Source organism: Rhinopithecus roxellana, chromosome 5 (assembly GCF_007565055.1).
Source record: "Rhinopithecus roxellana isolate Shanxi Qingling chromosome 5, ASM756505v1, whole genome shotgun sequence".
Classification (NCBI taxonomy): domain Eukaryota; kingdom Metazoa; phylum Chordata; class Mammalia; order Primates; family Cercopithecidae; genus Rhinopithecus; species Rhinopithecus roxellana.
The window spans coordinates 1292625-1317082 of record NC_044553.1 but is presented as its reverse complement, the minus strand read 5'-3'; the positions used below and the strand labels follow the sequence as shown (position 1 = coordinate 1317082).

Here is a 24458-nt window from a genome sequence, read left to right as displayed (position 1 = left end):
GCTCTGAAATACTTTAGGATTGTTATATTAGGGCATCACCAGAAAAAGAAGGAACCAAGTGTCCTTGGAGATTGATCCATTGTAACAGATTCGTGCCTGTGGTGAAGGATGGTCGTGGTGGAGGAGGCTGTGCCTGTGTAGGGCAGGGATTAGTGGGAATTCTCACATCTTCTGTTCAATTTCTTTGTCATCCTAAAATTGCTCTAAAATAAACTTCATGACAAGGAGGGACAGAAACATTTGAAAGACATTTTTGCCACTTTTTAGGAATCATTCTTAGTCTCACCATGTGATCAAATAACCTTGCTCCAAATCATGTGTTCATCCCGCTGGAAAACTTGTTCACAGTAGCACCTTCACAGAATGTTGGTATCACCATTATTGAGTGTGGCCTTTTCCACTCTGTGAATCTGGCTTATATGACGACTCTTGAATGGAATATTTGTCTTAAAATTAGAGTATGTACGTGTTTCTATTGTTCTTTTTTTCTCCAATATATAATCCATTTTGTAAACAGCCTTAAACCTAATAACCCGTGTCATCTCCTCAGCCCCGCACAGCTGCCTTCTCCCTCAGGGTTTCTGACACTCTCAGGATGTGAGTTTTCACACTGCCTCTCGCACAGTAATACACGGCCGTGTCCTCAGATCTCAGGCTGCTCAGCTCCATGTAGGCTGTGCTCGTGGACGTGTCCGCGGTAATCGTGACTCTGCCCTGGAACTTCTGTGCATAGTTTGTTATACCAACAATAGGGTTGATCCATCCCATCCACTCAAGCCCTTGTCCAGGGGTCTGTCGCACCCAGCTGATAGCATAGCTGCTGAAGGTGTATCCGGAAGTCTTGCAGGAGACCTTCACTGAGGCCCCAGGCTTCTTCACCTCAGCCCCGGACTGCACCAGCTGCACCTGGGACTGGGCACCTGTGGAGAGGACACAGCAGTGAATAAAATCCTCTTTAACTAAACCAGGATCCCCTCCTCAGCTTTGGGACTAGGAGGCCCCTTACCTGTAGCTGCTGCCACCACAAAGAAGAGCCTCCAGGTCCAGTCCATGGTGATGAGCTGTGCTCCCAGGGGCTTCTTTAGAGGAGGGATGTGGTTGTTGAGTGATGCTCTCAGGGCACCAATATATCTATATTTATCTCAGGGGCCTCAGGTTATTTGCACATTCATGAGGCAGGATATTTCACAACTCAAAGCCTGATCTAGGATGAGAAAAATACACAGATGCCACATCAGCCATACAAGAGTGGGATACTGAGAGACCAAGCCCTAATCCTGCTTGAGGAAATGCACCCCCTGCCCCATTTCTAAGCTTTTTGTGGACAGCACTCTTCCTAATGAAGAACAATCCCGACTCCCAGGACGTGCTCCTCACTGTGAATCCACATTTTATTGGCATAGAGATTACCTCGATTGTTTCTGGGACCATCGCTGTCTCTGACAGTGAGCAGGCACATTGACTCTATCCTGGTTCCATTAGGAACAGTCAGAGCTCACTGGTAACTCTGAATAAGTGGCCACTAGTTATCCTACATGAGTGCCCAGCAGGCCCCAGGGAGAGTTCCGAGATCTGCTGGGCACTCCCAAGACAGAGTCCCCAGCACCTGCCTGAGAGTCCTGAGCTCCCAGACCCTTCAGTGGAAAGACTCTTAGTTGACAGATTTGCCCTGTGACGTGTGATTGGCTCTGAGTTTTCCCTCCCACTGAGAGTAGGAAGCAGGAGTTGAAATGGAAATAGGAATTGGAATTTCTTGATAAACTCATAATTCCAAAATAAATACTAAGTAATTTGTGTTTTGAATAAGCTTGGATTTTATCTCAAACTCCATTAAATAGAATTACTTGAAGTCTTCACATACTTTTAGTTCATGTCCATAGATGGTCATCATCTTTACATGTTGATTTCTGATCCACCTGGTCTGTGCACCTGCCACACTCTCGAATCCACCACTGCCAAGTCAAATACACAACGTAGGAAACATTACTTAGCTCTGAAATCTGAATGTCTTCTTCATAGGAACATAGTGTATCCCACAGTTATGTACCCATTAAATTAATAAGCCATCTATATCCTTCATATTCTCACTGTTAAGATATTTATTATCATAGAATCTCACTTTTACATAGAATTCTCTTGGCTTTATTGAGTGATATAAATGGTCCAGATAAAATAGGATATTTAAAGGCATATTGGCAACTTGTTGAACACTTATTATAGAATGATTTTTTGAGTAAACAAGACTCAGGCCCTGAGAGAATATTTCTCATTATTCATCTCCAACAAATAAGTGAGAACATATAGTGTCTGGTTTTCTGTTCCTAAATTAGTTTGCAAAGAGTAATGACCTCCATTTCCCTCATGTTCCTACAAAGGACATAATTTCATTCTTTTCTTAGCTGCATAGTATTCCATGGTTCTATGTACCACATTTTTCTCTATCCATTCTGCCACTATGAGCATTTAGGTAAATTCCATGTGTATGCTATTGTGAATAGTGCTACAGTGAACCTACATGTTTATATTCCTTTAGGTGTCTGTCCAGCTGTGGGATTGTTGGATCAAATGAAACTTCGGTTATAGATTATTGGAGAGATCACCACACTGCTTTCCACAATGGTTGAACTAATTTATATTCCCACCAAAAGTGTATAAATGTTCCCTTTTTCTTGCAACCTTAGCAGCATCTGTTATTACTTTTTTTAAGATTAGCCATTCTGACTGATGTGAGATGGTACCTTACTGTAGTTTTAATAGGTATTTCTCCAACGATAGTGATATTCAGCATGTTTTGCTATGCTATTTGGTCACATGTAGGTCTTTTTGTAAGTGTCTTTTCGTGTCTTTTGACCACTTTTTCTTTCTTGTATGTTTGTTTAATTCCATGTATATTATAAATGTTAGACATTTGTCAGATGTATAGGTGGCAAATACTTTACTTCCCATTCTAGAGGTTGCCTGTTTACTCTGTTGATAGTATATCTTGCTATGCAGAAGCTCTTTAGTTTACTTAGGTCCCATTTGTCAATTTTTGATTTTGTTAAAATTGCTTCTATCATTTTCAGAATAAAATCTTTGCCAGTTCTTAGGTACTAAATTGTTTTGCCTAGGGTATTTTCTAGAGTTTCTATAGTCTTAGGTTTTACCTTTAGATCTTTAATTCACATACTATTTTTTCAACTGATGCTGAAAAAGCATTTGTTGAAACTCAACATCCTCTCAGGAAAAAAAAAATTAAAAATGGATATAGAAAGAACACATCTCGACATATTAAAAAGTTGTGTTCCAGAGGCTTTCAGGTAGTATTATAATGAATGAGAACTAACTAAAAGTCTTCTCTCTAAGATCTGGAACGTGACAAATTTCCCACTTTAACCAGTGGTTAAGCATAAATCCTTCTGCTGCCCCCATAGCCGGCTCTTACCTGCTAGCGCCACCTCCCGGCCTAGTGTTCAAACTGCATGACCTAATACAAAGTCGCTACCACCAGTGCACAGCAGTTGAAAATGAGATTAGCTTCTCAATACTTCTGTGATTCCAGCTCCGCAAATGACCACGGGCCTGCTCACATGCTCAGTATGTTACTACTAAATCTGGAATTTGGAAAAGGCACAACACTAAAACTATTAATAACAAAATAAATCACACTGAATAGATGCCCCTCACCTGGCCATTTCCATCAAGGCTGGTGCTTTTGCTTGCCAGGCTGAGTGGTTCATGTTTGTCCCCCTCTCAGGAGCTCAGCAGAGAACTCAGGTCACTGTGCATTTCATAGACCAGCCCATTGCCTGAGGCAACGGAGAGCTTCTCCCTGTGCACAGATATCAAGCATGTACTCATCTGTTTCTGCCACAGTCAGCTCAAACCTGTAAGGCCACCTACTAACGTGAAGGGTAAACTTAACAACCCAACATAAAATCTGCTGAAACAAATGCATCCCAAATGAGAAACAGTTCCTGAGGCCTCCACTATCTAGGACCTGCAGGAGGCAGTGAGCCTGCTCACAGGCCCAGTACATTGTTTTACAACCATCATTTCAGAAAGCCACTAAATAATGACCATCTATAGACAAGAAACAATTACAGGGTCTTTGCCACTGAGTAAACCAAGAACCAAATAAAAAGACCCACCCAATATGCATGATATTCACATTCTAAAGGGAATGAAATTTTCATTAAAATCAAAATAAGTTCAAAAATAGTAAGAGATAGTTTAGCCAATGAAAAGCTAGCAGATAAGCAATCCTGGAAGTATGAAAAAGCAGAATTGTAAGACCCCAGATATCACCTTAGCTCTCCAGCAATAGAATCTAAACAACATGATATATTTGAAATCTCAGATAAGTAATTCAAAATGTTTATTTTAAAGAAGCTCAATTAAATCCAAAAGAGAGTTGAGAACCAACACAAATAAATCAGAACCACTCAGGCCAGGCAATTGTGGCTCATGCCTGTAATCCTAGCACTTTGGGAGGCCGAGGAGGGGGGATCGTGAGGTCAGAAGTTCCAGACCAGTCTGGCCGACATAGTGAAACCCCATCTCTACTAAAAATACAAACCATTGGCTTGGTGTGGTGGTGTGTGCCTGTAATCCCAGGTACTCAGGAGGCTGAGGCAGAATTGCATGAACCTGGGAGGCGGAGCTTGCAGTGAGCCAAGATCACACCGTTGCACTCCAGTCCAGGCGACACTGCAAGACTCTGTGTCAAAAAACAGAAAGCAAAAATCAGAACAATTCAAGATTTACTTAAGACTTTGATTTTTAAAGAATAATCTTCGGTGCATAAAAACTTCATTGAATTATAATTAGAAAATAGAGTTTAAAACTTTAACAATGGACTACACTACACTGAAGAAAGAATATCAAACCTAACAGATATTTCAAATTAACCCAGTCAGATAAAAATGAACAAAATCATTGGGAAGTTTAGGATTATGTAACACAATTGAAACAGTGGATCATGGATATTCCTGAGGGAGAAAATTAGTAAAAATTTTTAGAAGACCAAATTGATGAAATAGTTGAGGAAAATATCCCTAGTCTTGCTAGAGATTTTCACATGCAGATAAAAGAAGTTCAGAAAACTCCATGACAAGACACTGGAAAACAGACATAACCAGGATCTACAGTCCTCAGACTATCTAAAGGAAATAGGAAGAAAAACATTCTAAAATTCACAAAAAAGTGTCTAATGATTTATCTGAAATTCTATTAAACTAACCATGTACTTCTCAACATAAACTTATAAGATAGAAAAGATTGAATTCTCAGTTTCAGACTACTTAAAGAAAAAATAAAGGAAAAAATTCTATGTCAATAATTGATTTTGTATCCTGCTAAACTAAGCTTTATAAATTAAGGAGAAATAAAGTATTTCTAAGGTAAGAAAATGCTAAGGATATTTATTTACACTAGACCAGAACTACAAGAAATGCTCAAGGGAGTCCAAATATGGAAGCCATAGGTCAATACTCACCATCATAAACAACACAAAATTATAAAATTCACTCATAAAACTATTACACAATTAAGACTACAAAGCCACTAGTTAATAATTAACATGACAACAGATCCAAACCTCACATATCACTACTAAGTTTGGATATAAATAAGTTAAATTCTTCACCTAAAATATATACATTGGTGGAAAGAATAAAAAAGAGTTTTGAAATTTATGCTGCTGACATGAAACTCCCTTAATTGGTAAAAACACATAGACTCAAGATCAAGAGAGTGAAAAAAGATATTTCATGCAAATGGAAACCAAAAGCAAGCAAGAGTAGCTATGCTTATATCATATAAAACAAACTTTCAGTAAACACCAGTAATTAAAGACAAAGGAAGTCATTACATAATGATAAAATGATTGATTAAAAATACCAATTCTAAATATATATGCGCTCTACACCAGAAAAGCCATGTTCATAAAACAAATACTATTAGACCTAAGGAAGAACATAGATAACAATACAATAGTGATGGACTTCAATGCCCATCTGACAATCTAGACATATCATTGAGAAAGAAAATCAACAACGAAACACTAGATTTAAATTGGACTCTAGACCAAATAAACCCAAAAGATATTAACAGAACATTCAATTCTGATGACTGCAGAATATACATTATTCCCATTAGCAAGGAATATTTTCTAAGATGGATTATATACTATGCCAGAAATAAAAGTCTCAATAACTTTTTAAAAAATGAATTATCTTCTCAGTCCACAGTAATACAAAACTAGAAATCAAACCCTAGAAGAATACTTAAAACTATACACACACACATGAAAATTATACACACACATGAAAATTATACATCCTGCTACTGAGTGAACTTTGGGTCAATGATAAAATTAAAAAAGATATTGTAACATGCTTTGAAATGTATAAAAATAGAGAAACAGCATACCAAAACCTTTGCAGCAAAAACCTGTTCTGAGGGGGAAGATTATAGTGTTAAATGACCTCATCAAAAAGATCTAAAGATTACAAATTAACAACCTAACATTACATATCAAAGAATTAGAACAACCACAACAAACCAAACACACAGTAGAAGAAAACAAATAACAAAGACCAGAGCAGACCTAGATAAAGTTAAGAACCAAGAAATACAAAGAACCAACAAAATAAAACGTTGGGTTTTTGGGATGATAAACAAAACTTACAGACCACTAGCTAGATTAGGCAAGTAAAGTAGACAATTTAAATAAGCAGAATGAGAAACAAAAAAGAAAAGATTACAACTGATGCCACAGAAATATAAATGATCAACATAGACTACTATGAACATCTCCCGGCTAACAAACTAGAAAATTTAGGGTGAACAGATAAATGTCTGAAAACATGCAATCTCCCAAGATTGAAACAGGAAGAAATAAAAATCCTGAGGGGACCAACAAAAATTAGTGATATTCAAGCAGGAATTTTAAAAGTCTCAACAAAGGAGCCCTAAAACAGATGATTTTAAATGGTGAATTCTTCCCAATATACAAAAAGATCTGCTAGCAATTCTACCGAAACTTCTTCAAAAAATTGAGTAGAGGGTGTTTCTCCCTAACTCATTCCACAAAGCCACTAACAGCTTCATACCACCTCCATGCCAGGACCCAAAAAGGAATACTACAGATCAATATCACTGATGACTATAGTCGTAAAAATCCTCAACAAGACCCAAGAAAATTGAATCCAATCACATATCAAAAAGATAAAAAGCCACAATCTACTAAGTTTTGTTTCAGGGATGCAAGGATGGCTCGACATTCATGTATCAATAACTGTGATCCACCACATAAACAAAATTCAAAACAAAGAAACATATAATCATGTCAATAGGTCCAAAAAAAGCAATTGATGACATCTAGGATTTCTTTATGATAAAAACCCTCAACAAAATTAGAATAGAAGGAAAACATACCTCAAATGAATAGAAACCATATATGACAAACTCACACACAACATTATACTGAATAGGAATATGTTGAGAGTATTCCTCCTAAGACTCAGAACATATCAAGGATGCCCACTTTCACCACTCTTAATCAGTATAGAACTTGAAATCCTGGCCAGAGTAGTCAGGCAGGAGAAAGAAATAAAGACACCCAAATTGGAAAAGGGAAAGTCAAATTATTTTGTGTTTGCTGATAATATGATTTTGTACTTAAAAAACTAATATTCTTTAGAAATACTCCTAGAATTGATATATTAATTCAGCAAAGTTTTAAAATAATGGAAAAAACATACAGAAGACAGTACTATTTTTATACACATCTAATAATCAAGCAGAGAACCATAGATGTATGGAACAGAATAGACATACCAGAAATAAAGTCACAAGCCTGCAACCAACTGACTGTGACCAACTAGACAAAAAGCATATCCTGGGAAAAGGTCACATTGTTCAATAAATTGTGCAGGAAAAACTGAACAGCTATTTGCAGAAGAATAAAACTGGACCCATATCTCTCACTATGTACAGAAGTTAAGCCGAAACCTATAAAATACTTAACTGGGAGACCTGGGAGTCGACGGTTGTAGATGAAATCCTAGGCAATGTTTTCCTGGACATTGTCCTAGGCAAAGAATTCATGACTACGACCTTAAAAGTAAACAGAACTAAAACAAAATAGACAATTTAGACTTAATACAAATAAGAAGCAAAGCATGTGCTCAGCAAAATAAAAAATCAATAAAGTTAACAGAAATCCTACAGAATGACGAAAAATATTTGTAAACACTACGTCTGACAAAGAGCTAATATTTGGAATATGCAAGAAACAAATACAACACAAGAAAACACAAATAACCTCATTTTAAAGTGAGCAAATAACAGACATTTATTTTTCAAAACAGGACATAAAAATCATCCACCAGCATGTGATAAAACAATCAATGGCATTAATCATCACAGAAATGCAATTTAAAGTCACAATGAGAAACCATATTAAACCAGTCAGACTAGCTATTATTAAAAAGTTAAAAATAAAAACTAAACTGAACATAAACAGATGTTGGTAAGGACACAGAGAAACCGTAGTGCATATACGCTGTTGGAGAAAATGTAAATTAGTACAAGCTATATGGAAAACAGTATGGAAACTTCTCAAAGAACTAATAATCAAACTAATATTTGATTCCGCAACCCCACTACTTGGTATCAGCTCAAAGGAAAATAAATTTTATATTAGACAGATGCCTGCTTTTATGTTTATTGTTGCGTAATTCACAGCAGCACATATATGGTACCAAACTTAGTGTCTATTTATTATGGTCAGATAAAGAAAACATGTTGTATATGTATTTGTGCATATATATACACACTTACACACCCTCACAAATACACTATATATATTTGTGAATATATATGTACACACATTTAATTACTACTCAATAATAAAAAATGAAATTATGTATTTTAGAGTAGCATGGATGAAACTTTAGACCACCATCTTAAGTTAAATAACTCAGAAAAGTTGAATACCACATGTTCTCACTTACATAAGTAAGAACTAAATAATATGTACACACGAATATAGAGTGTGGAATAATAAATATTGGAGACTTGGAGGTCTGGAGGGTGGGAGCAGTGTGTGGGGTGAGAAAATACTTAATGAGGACAACATACACCATCCAGATGATGACTCCTTTTAAAGCCCTGACTTCATCACTAAACAATATATCCATGTAACAAAATTGCACTTTCACCGATGAATTTATACAAATAAAAAGATCAGTGGATGCATATTCCAAGTTATAATTGACCCATATTAGAATGTCTTACAAATACAGCATTACAACTTCTTTATTTGGAGTGTTCTATTTTTTTTCACTTAGAAGAGAAAGGCAATCTCAATTCTCAGGGTAAACACACTTTGGAGAAGCTGTTGTGTGATACAGGAAGGCAGCTGTCCCATCAGCAACAAGAGGCTTTGTGCCTCAATGCTAATGAATTCAGGTTTATTCTTCCTCCTCCTTGTCCTCTGCATGTCATAAATCTAGTTAAGAAATCACGGAAGCCTAGCTTCCTTATCTGATGCCAGTGTGAGGTTTAAATCATGCAAGCTCCTTCTCATGAGTAGAAGCACACCCCCTGACCCCACCACCAAATCATTATAAAGCCCTGAGCCAGCCTCCTTTCCTGCTCTAATGAGGAAATTCCAGTCTGTAATTTCTTGAGAAGCCTGTGCTGCTCTCAGCAGACACCCGAAAAACAGAGTTAATAAAACTTTTTATATTCACCTGGGGTGTGAGTGTGGCACCATCAGACTCAACATCCACACTAAACATTGGTGGGGTCTCTCTTCCTTTGCCAGGGACCACCTACAATTGGAACGGTGGGCTTTGAGTCCTGACAGTGACCACCACGCAGCCTTTCTTCTCTTGCACTGGATGGGAACACCCTCTGCCCCAATGCCCAGCATGCACTTTATCCTGCCTGCTGCTGGCTGACTGGCCCTTGGAGTTCTGTTGAGCTAGGCTGCAATGCTGAGTTAAACACAGCATCTTTATAGATTTAACTGATTAACTTCAGAAGCACTGATAGCTTATTGATGTTGAGAAACAGGAGTAAATGACTAGGTGACTCTGCGTTTGGTGCATGTGAGAAAGTTTTTCTCTTGTTATGACAAATGCTTCTTCTTCAGAGACTTCATAGGAAGAGCAGGATAAAGGATCCAGAAAAGTGCCCCAGAGGAACCTGTTTTATGGAGAGGAAGCCACAGTGCTGACAGGAAACCAGACCTTAACCCACATCTGCACCTGCCCTGAGGCTGGCTCTTGTGCTTAGTGGGTTCTGAGCGCCCCCACGTGGTTCTTCAGTCACATCATGGAGGCTCGTTTCTGGGCTCATACAGGTTTTTTTTCTAATTGTTTTCACAAAAATGGAGACAGAGTAAACAATGAATCCATGCATCTCAGAGAACACAGAACAGCAAGATAACACCCCTTGACACACACACACACATTTAGGTAAATCTTATTAAAACTGCTGAAAATCAAAGACAAATAGAAATAGATGCAGGCAAGTGGAGGTGAGTAGAGGGGGGATTCCTTCCAAAAGAACAGAAAAGATAATTACTGCATTCTTCTGGTGAAAACCTTACAAGCAAGAGGAAAAGTGATGGTGTCTGTAAAGTGTTGGAAGAAAAGCCAACCCATTATTTTATAGCCCATGGATGTTCTCTAAAAAGTGAAAAAAGTTTTATTTCTCTTTGACAGCATGAGGGGCTCAATGAATCCATGCCCTCATGAGACCAGTGAAAATTATTTTGGAAAATTACAGGGTTTGGAAAGGCTCTGACAGCATACAGCAAGTGAAGAAGCATTTATTCAGGAAAATCTAGAAAATTCAGTAAGGCCGGTCATCATATTTGATCTAAGATGCTCTTCCTTCCTTCCCAGCTCAGCATGATGTATTGTAACCTCCACTACAGAAGATGCAGCCAAGAAGACAGGACACCTTCTACCAGCTCCCACCAGAGGAAACTCTTCCCCAGGGGCCAGGACATTGGCCCTCTGACCCTGCCCACAGCACGTGATGCTGAGGCTCAGTTCTGGACAAGAGCTACTGAGAGCCAGAGACTCACTTCTTCCATGGAGCCCCACTAGTAGATGGAGGCTCTGCCCTGGGTCCAGTGCCACTGGAAACATTGGGTCCCTGATTTGTAGCTCTGACCTTTGGCAGAGGTTCTGCTCCACCATAAGCAAAGTGTTGGGAAGGTGGGAAGCTTCTGCCCAATCCTCCATTTAGAGCCCTCAACCTGCAGAATCTTGGTTATGTGCTCTGTCTCAGGGGAGAGGGAGTGCTGGAATTCAGTCATAAAATGTCATCCTTAATTTGGTCCTAAACATCCCAACTTCAGTAACAACAGAATGTGGAAAAGTTCAAAGCCTGCCAGTGCTCTCAAAAACAGTGGAGGGTGTAGTGGAAGGCCCTTGGAATGAGATAGGTGGATGTATGGGAGATGCAGACTAAACTGCAGGACTGCTGGCTTGCAGGAGAGAACCGAGGAGGGAGAGAGCGGGGGGATATTCTCTTGTGGTTGGAACAAATGCCAGACACTGTTCAAAGGAGCCCGTATTTGTTTGTTTCAGTCTGTGTGAAGCCCTTCAAACCTCAGTGCATGATTGAAAATAGTGGGATTTTCCTTCTGCAAGTGGTGGAGCTCAGCATCTGGGCCTGGTCAGGGAAGAGACAGAGAAAGCACAGCCCAAACCACTGACACCTGAGGATGACCGTGGTGCTTACAGCTGTGACCCTTTGAGCTTTGAGACTGACTTCTCTCACTTAGCATCATATCTGGAGTTCACCAGTAATGGTTTATGTATCGGTCACTTGTTATTTTTTTATTGCTGATGGTGTTCAATTTACAGATGCTTCCTAGTTTCTCTATGCTGTTTCCCAAAAGAGGTTGTCCATCTTTGCTAAATTTAAAATGACACTGACTTGCCCAGTGATGGCCTTTTTCACAACAGGGGCACGCACTGGGGCTTTTCTGTTGTTTGGTGGTAGTAGTTCTTGCCTTTTGACTTCCTTTTCTACATTCCTTTTTCTGTGTCCAAATGGCCCACAAGTAAAGCAAGAGCCTGAGAAATGGGGCATAATTTTTCCAACTCTTAATCCAGCTATAGCCTGAGCTAAAAGAGTAGCCTTATGTAAGTTACCTCCAATGCCATTGCAAGCCTTAATATATTCAGCTAAGTGAGCCTTCCCTCTCAGGGGTCTAATAGCAGTTTGACACTCTGCATTAGCATTGTCATATGCAAAAAGCTGTATTACAACATCTTCAGCTGTTTTATCCGTTATGGCTTTATACACAGCCTCTTGGAGCTGAGCAATAAAAACCAATATATGGTTCTTTAGGTCCTTGTTGGACAGAACTAAATTGATATTTTTCCCCTGTAACATTTATCCTTTCCCATGCCCGTAAGCACACCAAGTGCAGCTAAACAATGGCAACATCCTACATTACTGCTTGATTTTCTAATCCACCCCAATTAGGGCCGACTCCCATTGACTGTTTAAAGGAAACTGGCACAGGTGGCGGTGCTTGTGTATTTTTCCCTTGCCCGAGTTTGAGCTTCATCAGACCACCAGGTTTTAAACTGCAAGTACTGAGATGGAGTGACAACAGATTTTATCAAAGTATCCCAATCACATGGTATTAACCTATTATCAAGAGCCACATTTTTTAACAAACTTTGCACGAAAGGAGAGTTGGCCCATATTGACTAACGGCCTGCGTGAATACCTTTAACAGTTTGAATGGAAAGGTGGTTTAATTAGAGAAACTGGAATTGCCACGCTTCAAGGTGTCTGTCAGCTCTAGCCTTTTGAATGGAATTTTGTATTGTACCAACAATTGCTCCAAGTTTTAAGGTTGTAACTACAGGAGCAGTAAGTTTTGTAGCTAATACATTTTCTTGCCCATTAAGGGGAGAGAGAGGAGGTGGCCATTCACTTAATTCAGCAGATGGAGCTGATGGGCTAGTAAAACATACTTTAGTTTTCCTTTCTTTTATTTTCCTCTGGTTTCTATTCTTCACTCAGAATCTGTGTTTTTTTTACACTTGTCCTCCTCTTTCTCATCTGAATCTGCCTCATCATCTGTTTGAAATGGCTCATAAGCTGCCTTTATTAGTGCCCACATTGACCAAAGTAGACTGGAATTTTGCTTCATCTTTATATGCTTTTAAAAAAATATCTGCCAGTTCTCTCCCTTTCATCCAACTCCATAGTCCCTTGTTCTGGGAACCATGGGCAAAAACTGCTTTCCTATACTAATCAGTGATAACATATTCTGAGCACTAACTTTCACTTCCCTTCTTCGTAATAAATGCCTTAAGAAATTTAAATAAGCAGAATGTTTGCTTTCACTTTGTTCCATTGTTACCCTGGTTCTGCTGAGCTCTCAGCTTTCCCTCCGAGATTGTTTTCATCACAATCAGGTGTCCTTTGATGATGCAGCCTCCACTTTTACATGCTCTGCTGTTCCTTCACCGGGGTCTTTGTCGCCCCACATTGGGTGCCAGAAATGTTGGGGTGATCAAGCACAACACCAGGTCACTGAGGCGACGAAGTCCAGCAGAGTCAAAGGAATGAGAAAAAGTTTGAGAGAGAAAGTGTGACCAGGGGACCATCGCGAGTGTGAAGCCTGTGAAGGCCCCGAGCTCTGGAAGCCAAGACTATTTATTGGTGATCAAACAGAGAAACAGATGGTGAGAATGTAGGGGTCGAAAGGGCAAGCACACGATCTACAGCTGTGATGGTTTAGCATTTATATGGAACATGTTCTGCTACTTGAGATAATGGATATACAATTGATCTAGGAGCCTGGGAGGGCTAGAAGCAAGGAGCCAGCAAGTCTAGACACATTCCAAAGGCCGTGAGGGGTTTTGTGCCCTGAGCCCTGGATATTATGTCAGATATGCAAGCCCTGCCTCAGCTTCTTTCCCAACACTTGGCTTTTTCCCAACACATTGATTTCTGTATGTTTGAGCGTGAAATACAACACAGTCATAACAAGAATAAGAACATGTTCTTTGCAGCAACGTAGTTGGATCTGGAGGTCATTATCCTAAGCAAATTAACAGAGTAACAGAAAACTATATACCACCTGTTCACACTTATATGCGGGAGCTAATCCTATTGACATAAAGAAGAAAACAACACACATTGAGACCTACACAAGTGTGGAGGATGGGAGAAGGGTGAGAACTGAAAAACTACCCATTAGGCACTATACTTATTACCTTAGTGGCAAAACAATCTGTATATCAAACCCACATAACTCACAATTTACCTATGTACCAAACGCTGCACATGTACCCCTGAACCAAAAATAAATGTTTAAAACCATTTTAGCTAGTTTTAAAAATGATTATTAATAGGACACCTAAATACACCACAGGCATTTCAAATGCTCTCTGGATTTTTTTTTTTTTAAACAGCATTTCGCTCTTGTTGCCCAGGCTAAAGGGCAGTGGTATGATCTTGGCTCACTGCAAACTCGGCCTCCCAGATTCAAGAATTCTCCTGCCTCAGCCTCCCCAGTAGCTAGGATTACAAGCAGCCACCATCACGCCCAGCTAATTTTTATATTTTTACTAGAGATGGGGTTTCCCCATGTTGGCCAGGCTGGTCTCAACCTCCTGACCTCAGGTGATGTACTTGCTTCAGCCTCCCAAAGTGGTGAGATTACAGACATAAGCCACTGCACTTAGCCTATGACTTTTTTTTTTTCATTTGTGAGTTTTCTGTTAACTTTTAACATGAAAAAAAAAAAACAAACAAAACCAAACTTAGATTTCTATGACTATATAAGTTAATAATCTGTTTTAAAACTTTATAGTCACATACACAAAAAAAACCCACACTCAGCAATGAAACATATATGAGCACAGGCAAAAGTAACACATTTCTGAACACCAAAGCAACACACCTTTGTTTCTGTATTATTCTAATTAATTAATTGATTTAAATTTATTTGTATTTATATTTGAGGTTTTAGTCCAAAATAATATTCTTCTATGAATGTCTGCATATTCCAATATAAATTATGAAATATATGTAAATGTATGTTTTAGTAAAACTTACTGTAACTGCCATTATTGGCAATATATCATTGAAACATACAATGGTATTCCTTATATATTCTGTTATGGCTTATTTCTCATTTTTGCTAGTGGCATACTTTTTAAATGCATGTAATAATACATTATACATTATAAAGGAATGTATTAATCATAAAGTAAACATTTCTATTAAAATTTTATTACATAATGTGTTGAAATAACATTGTGTTTTGAAAAATGTGTCAGTTTTTTCCAATTTAAATAACATTTAAATATTAAATTAAAATAAAATATTAAGTATTAAATTTAAAAGATAGTGTTTTGCAATATAAATAATGTTTTTTATTCTGCAAGTGTTTTACATGAATTTTTAACATAAACTCTATATGTTGCTTATTTTACAATATTCCTGGATGCTGGAGAATATCCATAAATATAGAACTAAAGTCACCCCAGGATTCCCATGATTCACTCACAATGGTAGCTTGCTAGAGGGTGGTCAGAAAGTGTGCAAACACAATAGGGATTTGGGCTTTATCATCAAAGCTGTAGTGAGCCCCAGGGCTGAGCACACAGAGGGAAGCAGAAGCTGCAGAGCCCACTCTGGGGTACTTAGAGAAGGGGGAATGGGATGGGGTGATGTCTGCAGGACCCTAGAAAAGGCTGAGGAGAGCAGGGATTCTGCAGGAAGATGAGCATATTCTAAGGACTGTTACCTTTCCATACTTGGTTGACTTCAGTGATCATGAAGGGAAGGAAACTGATTCACCAGACATGGGTGAGACAAAATAAACGGACTTGCCAATTCCTTGAGCAGAAACCAAGGAATAGAAAAAGTGTGAACAGAAGCAGGGAAAGTAGAGAAACAGACGGAGGGTCAGAACTCCAGGAACCACCAAAGTGGAGGACAGAAGCCCTTAAAGTGATGTTTCATCTCCATAAACAACAGATGAAAGGAAAATAAACTCAACACATTCTTATGATGAGTTATTGTTAGAAAAGTATTTAAAATAATGTGACTGACACAGTGCAGGAAACAGAAATCTGTTTGTGGAAATAGTTTAAACACATACAATTTCTTCATTTTAAAATTTACTTAGATATTATTGCTAGTATTATTACAAAAATATAAAGAATTGAATTATAATTCTAAGTTAAGATTTTGTAGAGGAGAGAAACATGCATTCCAAGAAATAAATGGCAAGAGATCCTGGGAAGACTTTTGTTTCGCCAGGTGAGAAATCACAAAGCCTAAAAAAAGAAACACACCATCCCCAAGCACTTGATAGGGAGCCACCTCCCAAGAGAATCCTTGAGTCCTGAGTGCCCCCTTGTGTCCTGAGCGCCCCCTGCTGGTTCTGAGCGTTCCCTGCTATCTTGAATTAACCCTGGTGTCCTGAGCAACCCCTGCTGGTTGTCAGTGCCCCCTGGTGTCCTGAGCGCCCCCTAGTGTCCTGAGCAGCTCCTGCTGGTTGTCAGCGCCCCCTGGTGTCCTGGGCGCCCCCTGGTGTTTCTGAACATCCCCCAGTGTCCTGAGTGCCCCCTGGTGGTTATGATCGTCCCCTGTGTCTTGATCGCCCCCTGGTGGTTCCGAGCAACCCCTGGTGTCTTAAGCACCCTCTGTTGGCTCTGAGTGACCCCTTGTGTTCTGAGCGCTCCTTAGTGGGTCCTAAGCGCCCCCCGGTGTTTCATAAGCCCTCCCTGGCATCCACATTGCCAAGACTAGCTCAGTTGGGGAGACCCAGTGGCACTAGAGGAGTTAAAGACACACACACAGAAATATGGAGATGTGAAGTGGGAAATCAGGGGTCTCACAGCTTTCAGAGCTGAGAGCCCGGAACAGAGATTTACCCACGAATTATTAATAGCAAGCTAGTCATTAGCATTGTTTCTATAGATTTTAAAGTAACTAAAAGTATCCCTTATGGGAAACGAAGGGATATGCTGAATTACAGGAATAGGTTGGACTAGTTAACTGTAGCAGGAGCATGTCCTTAAGGCACAGATCACTCCTGCTATTGTTTGTGGCTTAAGAATGCCTTTGAGCGGTTTTCTGTCCTGGGTGGGCCAGGTCAGGTGTTCCTTGCTCTCATTACAGTAAACCCACAACCTTCCACTATGGGCTTTATGGCCACCATGAACATGTTACAGTGCTGCAGAGATTTTGTTTATGGCAGGTTTTAGGACCAGTTTATGGCCTTATTTTGGGGGCCTTCTTCCCAACACATCCCCCTTCTTTGATTTGGAAATTGATAAAGGCAAAGGCAGCTTTGCCACAGTGAGCTACTTCTCACAGGAGTCAAGAGCCACATCTGCAGACTATGCAAAGACAAACAACACAGATTAAAAGCACAATTGTCATTGAAATCACAGAGCTTCGAAGTGTTTTTATCCGTTTTAATGGGTTACTAGCTGCTAATTTGTCTGTAACTCCTTCAAGCACTCCAGTTCCTGGCATTAAGGTCAGGTGTGCCTGGGATGCTATACATATTTGTTCTTTAATTTTGCAATATCCAAAGACAAGTTTATAGAGTGTCTTTCTAGATGCTTTTTAAAATTATTTCCCAAATTTTGATCTTATCAGGAGTTATTAATTGTTTCTACAAATCCTTATGTTTAGTTCCTACAACGAGCCATATCATTTGAGGTTGAGGTGCTACTATACCACCATGGCTCCAGATAATAGGAACTTTTGCCATACTTCTTATCATTTCTACCATCTGACTGTTTTGTTGAGACCAGCTGAACACAGTGTGGCCATGGCACACAGACTGAGAGGTGCAATTTAAGCTAAACATCCCCTTAGGTGACCAATTAATAATGATTCCATAGGAATCATTGTGCAGCACCTGTGCCTGTTGTGCAATGCAATCTTCCTAAACAAGTACATTCATTATTTCTGGCCAAGTTCTATTTTGTTTACAGATGGTTTTTGAAGGTGGTATGCCTCAATTATAGTAGCAGATTTATTATGGTAAACACTGAGATCAGAAAGCGTGTGTCACTGTGTCATAGAGCGATTATATCCAGGTGTTACTACCAGCCAAGATTGATAAATATGCCCAGTAAGTATAATTGTTCTTTGTGTCAGCCCTTGTTGAAGGAATACTCACAGCAGTGGTGATAGCTGCTATCAGAGCTCCCATTAAATTACTTGTTGCAACTAGTTGTCCCGCTTTCCTCAGGTTTTCTTCTGTCATCTGTGACAGCTTCTTGATCTGTCCCCAGGTGCGTGGGTGTGTTTGACGAGTGTTGCTCGTGACAGTTGGGGTCCTCCTCAGCATCAACCTCAACATGGCTGCAACCGGGGGTTCTCAGGATCCTCCCAGAGTCTCTTCCTTGGCATCTGGCTCATTATAAGGTTTCAGGTGTTTTGATGCTATCCAAACTGGCTGTTGATTTTGGCCTGGAGAAACACAAGCATAACCTCTACCGCAAGTTATTATTTTACCTATTTCCCAACTTTTTGTTATCAGATCTCTCTACCAAACCAATTTTTCTGCTTCTGTCTTTGTAGCTGGTTTCTGTAAATGTTGTTCAGCTGCTGATAGCATCTGGCATTTGGGCAGGCTCAAAAAATTTAAAGTTAATAATGCAAGATTCAGTTGTATCTATGGTGTTCCATATTATCTGTCTCCTCCTTTCTGCTTTTGCAACTGCTGTTTTAGGGAGAGATTTATTCTTTCCACTATCACCTTTCTTTGAGAATTGTGTGGGATGCCAGTAATGTTTTTAATATTCCACATAGAGAAAAATGTAGCTAGATCGTGGCTAGTGTAGCCTGGGGCATTATCAGTTTAATAGAAGCTGGAATGCCCATCACCGCAAAACACTGCAAAGGGTGATGTTTAACACAGGCAGAAGACTCTTGATTGGCATGTAGCCCAGACAAAGTGAGAAAAGGTGTCCACACATACCTGTACATACGCTAGTCTCCCAAACGAGGGAATATGTGTGACATCCATTTGCCAAAGAGAGTTAGGTTCCAATCCTCAAGGATTAACTCCTCCTGTAAAAGATGAGGAATCTTTCACCATTTGGCAAGTTGGGCATCGTTAGATAATATTTTTATCTTCTTTCCAGGTAATGCTGTATCTGCGTTTGAGACCAGAAGAATTAACACAAGCTAAATTGTAAAATTTTCTAGCATTAGATATTGCATTAGCAACAAGGCAATCAGCCATTTGATTCCATTCAGTCAAAGGTCCTGCAAGAGGTCTATGAGCCCTAACGTGAGTGATGTAAAAATGGTGCATTCTACTTCTAACTGTTGTTTTCAATTGGGTAAATAAAGGCATCAGTTGTTCATCTGTATGAAATTGTAACTGAACATTTTCAATTATCTGTGTGGAATGAATCACATATGAAGAATCAGAAATCACATTAGTAGGCATATCAAAAGCAGTCAACACCTCAATTACAGTGACAAGTGCCGCATTTTGAGCTGAAATATAGGGCGTCTGGAAAACTTTACTTTTTGATCCACAATAAGAAGCTTTACCATTACTAGACCCATCTGTAAAACAACGAAAACACTTAGCAGGCTGCAGGTTGTTTACTGCAGGAATTGTAAATGCAAACTGTTCACAGTCTTGTTCAGCTAAGGGAATAGTAAAAAAACAGTCTTTTAAATATATGACTATTAAAGGCCAATGTTTTGGAATTATAACAGGAGAAGGCAGTCGTGGCTGTACTGCTCCCATAGGTTGTATAACTGAATTGATGGCTCTTAAGTCAGTTAACATTCTCCATTTACCTGATTTTTTTCTTAATTAGGAAAACTGGAGAATTCCAAGCGGAAAATGTTGGAGCTATGTGCCCATTTTCTAATTGTTCAGTAACTAATTTATCTCAAGCCTCCAGTTTCTCTTTACTTAGTGGCCATTGTTCTATCCAAATTGGCTTATCTGTTAACCATTTCAAAGGTATAGGTTCTGGAGGCTTAACAATGGCCGCCATCAAAAGTAATATCCTAATCTTTGGTGGGAATTTTGTCTTTCTGCTTGAAGCACTTCTTTCAAAGCTTGCAAATTTTTTTCTAGTCCCATACCAAGGACATACCCCATTTCATGCATCATATGCTGACTTTGAGGGCTATATAATTGTTCTGGAATTAGAATTTGTGCTCCCATTGTTGTTATAAATCTCTTCCCCATAAATTTATAGGTACAGAAGTTAAAATGGTGGAATAGTCCCAGGTTGTCCATCGGGCCCTTCACAATGCAAAATATAACACTTTGATATACTTTAGGGGCTTTACCAACCCCAACTATGATAAATTGAGTGGGTTGAATTGGCCATGAGGGTGGCCAGCACTGTAGAGAGATTATTGAAATGTCCACTCCGCTGTCTATGAAACCTTTAAATTTCTTTCCCTGAATAGTTATTCTGTTCAATTTTGCTGAGGTCTCAAAACTACTTTTTAATACATTTTATGTAAGAGAGGTGGCAGAGCCAGGCGCGGTGGCTCATGCCTGTAATCCCAGCACTTTGGGAGGCCGGTCACTTTGGCGGGCGGATCACGAGGTCAGGAGATCGAGACCATCCTGTCTAACACGGTGAAACCCCATCTCTACTAAAAATACAAAAAAAAAAAATTAGCTGGGCGCGGTGGCGGGCGCCTGTAGTCCCAGCTACTGGGAGGCTGAGGCAGGAGAACGGCGTGAACCCGGGAGGCGGAGCTTGCAGTGAGCGGAGATCACCACTGCACTCCAGCCTGGGCGACAGAGCGAGACTCCGTCTCAAAAAACCAAAAAAGTAAGGTGGCAGAGACATTTTGAAATACATTTTGATCAGTTTTTAGGAATCATATTTAGTGTTAGCCATGTAATCAAGCAATCTTGCTCCAAATTATTTATCTATCTGACTTTGGAACTTATGTCTGCACAAAGCCTACCTGGGAAACTTTGCATCAGCTTAACTGATTTCTGCTTTTACCTCTGTGTGAATTGTGCATATACGGTGACAGTTATTAGAAATATTTCCTATATAGAGTGCATACATGTTTCTATTACTCATATTCCTCAATTGCTTAGCCTATTTTATAAACAACTTTAAACATTGTAAGCCCTGTAATCTCCTCATTCAGTGCAGCTGCCTCCTCCCTGGGGTTTCTGAGGTCTCAGGATGTGGTTTTCACACTGTGTATCTTGTACAGTAATACACGGCTGTGTCCTCAGATCTCAGGCTGCTCAGCTCCATGTAGGCTGTGCTCATAGACCTGTCCCTGGTAATGGTGAATCTGTCCTGAAACTTCTGTGCATAGTTGGTGTTACCATTGTAAGGTGTGATCCATCCCATCCATTCAAGCCCTTGTCCAGGGGTCTGTCGCACCCAGTGCAAGTAGCGGTAGGTGAAGGTGTATCGGGAAGCCTTGCAGGAAACCTTCACTGAGGCCCCAGGCTTCTTCACCTCAGCCTCAGACTGCACCAGCTGCATCTCGGAGTGGGCACCTGTGGAGGGGACACAGGAGTGGATAAAGGCCCCTTGACTGGACTCAATCCCCTTCTCATCACTGGGACCTGAGAGCCCCCCTTACCTGTGACTGCTGCCACCAAGAAGAGGATCCGACAGGTCCAGTCCATGGTGAGGAGCTGAGCTCTCAGGGGATTCTCTAGAGGAGGGATGTGGTTGTTGGGGGATGCTCTCAGGGCACAGACATCCATATTTACCTAAGTGGATCTCAGGTTATTTGCATATTGATGAGACAGAGCATTTCATAGCTTAAAGCCTGACTGATGATAAGAAAGGGAAGATAAATGACATATCAGCCTTACTAGAGTGAGATGCTGATGGTTTAAGCCCAATCCTGCTTGAAGAAATGAATGCCCTGTTCCATGTATGAACATTTGTGGACAGAGGTCCTTTCACTGAAGAATCAGCCCTCTCAGAACAGGTTCCTCACTGTAAATATAGATTTTACAAGCATAGAGACCACCTCTATGATTTCAGGAGCAATGAATCTCCATGACACAGAGCAGGTGCCTTGGCCCTATCCTGGACCCTTCAGGAACAGCACAGCTCACTGGTGACTCTGAGAAAGTGATTGCTGATGTCCCACATGAGTATCCAGCAGTTCCCTGTGAGAGCCACTGGGCACTCTTTAGACAGTGTCTCCGTCACCTGCCTGGTGTCTTGATCCCCCAGGCTCTTCAATAGAAACACTCTTGGACTCTTGGTCTACAGGTTATGAACTCATGATCCCAAAATAACTTCCAAGGAATTTGTGTTATGGATAATTGTGAGTTTTATTTCCAATTCCATTCAGTGAGCACTGAAACCATGAGCAGTTTGTGTTGACTTTTATATGAAGAAGTTCAGTTATATTTGACATCTAGAATGCTGGCCACACCAGTGAGAAAAGTCTGTAGAGTGGTCCGCACAGGTCAGAAATTAGAAAGTGGTATATTCACAAGTTTGCAAAACCGGTAGACATTCAGCGTATTCCGCATTCAGCCCTTTCTATTTCTTCAGAGAAATAGAGGGGTTATATCTGTATGGAAAATGGGACAAGGAGTTTTCAGCTGCTTCTCCTGGGGAGCTGCTATTGAAATCACTCAGGCGATGCTTTGACACAGGATTGTGAAGAGGACGTTGACCCCTGGTGGTCGCTGTCAGCAACACGGGATGCTCAGCCCTGGTGGGTGCCTTTGTTGCTGTTTTGCCCACAAGAGATTTTAGACTGTCAGGTGCTGCAGGCAGGTGAGTTTTTAAACCTCAGATGAGGAAAATTCATGACCACATAGAAGATGAGAAAATTGAAGACCTCACTTCATCAAGCACATTCCACTGATGAGAACTGTTTACACAGAGAGCCAGGGATGAACTGGGGAAGAGGAAGGGGCTGGGGAAGATCATCCATAGAAGGACACATCCATCATGCTTGAACTCCTTGTGGAAGGAGGGTTTAAATGTTTGTCCTCAGCTATCAGGGGTATTTCAAGACCTTCACAAGCTTTCAGAGAAAGAGTTTTCATGAACAAATGCCCATACATTACTCAGAGTTATATTTTTTCATATATATTCTTCCTCTCTAGGCAGCACCGCAACAGGATGTTCTCAGAATTCTCTCTGATCCTCCTTGAGTTCCTGGTGCAGCTCCTGGAGGAAAAGCCTGCATGGGGGTGGGAGCCCTCCTCATGTGCAGCCCTGAGGCTGTCCCGTCACCTCACCCACCACTGCCCTTCAGTCACTTGGTCAACATTTGTGAGCTAATGTTCCTGAAACATGTGGTTTCACACAGTATATTCACAAGGTAACAAAATACTTAAGCTCTGTCTGTTTCCACAGGCACATATTCCTTTCTGGAGCACAGGTGGGTCTTGAGTGTGTGGTAGTGGATAGTTAGTGAGAGGAGGTTTACGTGCATCTTGTCATCTCCCAGCGTGTATCCACCATGAGGCTGATACCCACAAGCAAGCAGATGGACTTGCTCAGCTGGAGGATGACAAATATTTTCATAACCTGTGACCTCAGTGGTGCTCTTTTTCCTGCAAGACCAATCATGATTATCCCTCTGGCTAATGTGCAGTCAGCAAGGGCGACCACTGCCCACCTCTGAGGGCTCCCTCCAGGGTCCACCCACTTTGTAAAGGGAAGCTTTTGTTCCTGCCTGGGTCCCATGCATGTGTTTGCATTTGCTGCACAATCCGCCTTATTCAGAACCACCACCCAAGAGCTTACGGTGTATCTAATCCAACTCTAAGGCATTATACATGAAGTCTCTTATTGTCAGGTTTGCCAACTCTCATTAAAGGATTTTCATTATGAGATTGACCAGAACTTTCTGGCCTTTTAGAGATATGAACCTGGCCGCAATGTTGTGGAATCAGGAGGACCAGAGAGATCCTATATACAGGAGGATATCTTTATTAATGAGCGCACTCAGACCCAGCAGACTCAACAAACAAAGACTGGGTGCAGAACAAAGACAGCACTTGACTTTCAAACACGCTTCACAAAATGGGGTGGGCTAGCTTGAAGCAAGATTAGAGTGGCACAAAAGCAGGGATACAGAGGCATTACAAAGACAGTTAGTCACACTGTAGCAGGTTCATAACTCAGGATTGCATGATCATTGCTATGCAACCCAGATGTCTGTTATCTAGGTTTTGCTCTAAACAGCCTTGCACTGTTTTATCTCGTGACCCTCACTATCGTGCCTAGACCGCTGTAGTTCAGGCCTGCTCAGGCTTCTCATTACCTTCATTGTACTTCTTAGATAAAACTGAATACTTGAAGTTACTAGTAACATAGAACAAGAATCTATAAACTCATACCATAAAACAAAGGAAAAATTCTTTTCTTCTCCCTATGTTGAGGGAGTGCTGGAGGAGTCTCAGACGCACATTAGATAATATTATTAAGACTTTTCCTGGGTCTGGG

General features: G+C 40.3%; 2 gene segments (V, D, J or C); both read right to left on the bottom strand.

Moving 5' to 3' along the window:
* Positions 1-546: 546 nt before the first annotated feature.
* LOC104672106 lies at positions 547-1131 on the bottom strand. The segment is given in 2 exon segments: positions 547-920; positions 1007-1131. Coding segments are annotated over 2 exon segments (420 nt in total).
* A 10589-nt stretch (positions 1132-11720) lies between these two features.
* Positions 11721-21713, bottom strand: LOC104673278 (the record flags this gene model as incomplete). The annotated part of the segment is given in 3 exon segments: positions 11721-11725; positions 21230-21526; positions 21613-21713. Coding segments are annotated over 3 exon segments (348 nt in total), but the record flags the coding sequence as incomplete, so codon positions are not given.
* Positions 21714-24458: the final 2745 nt, after the last annotated feature.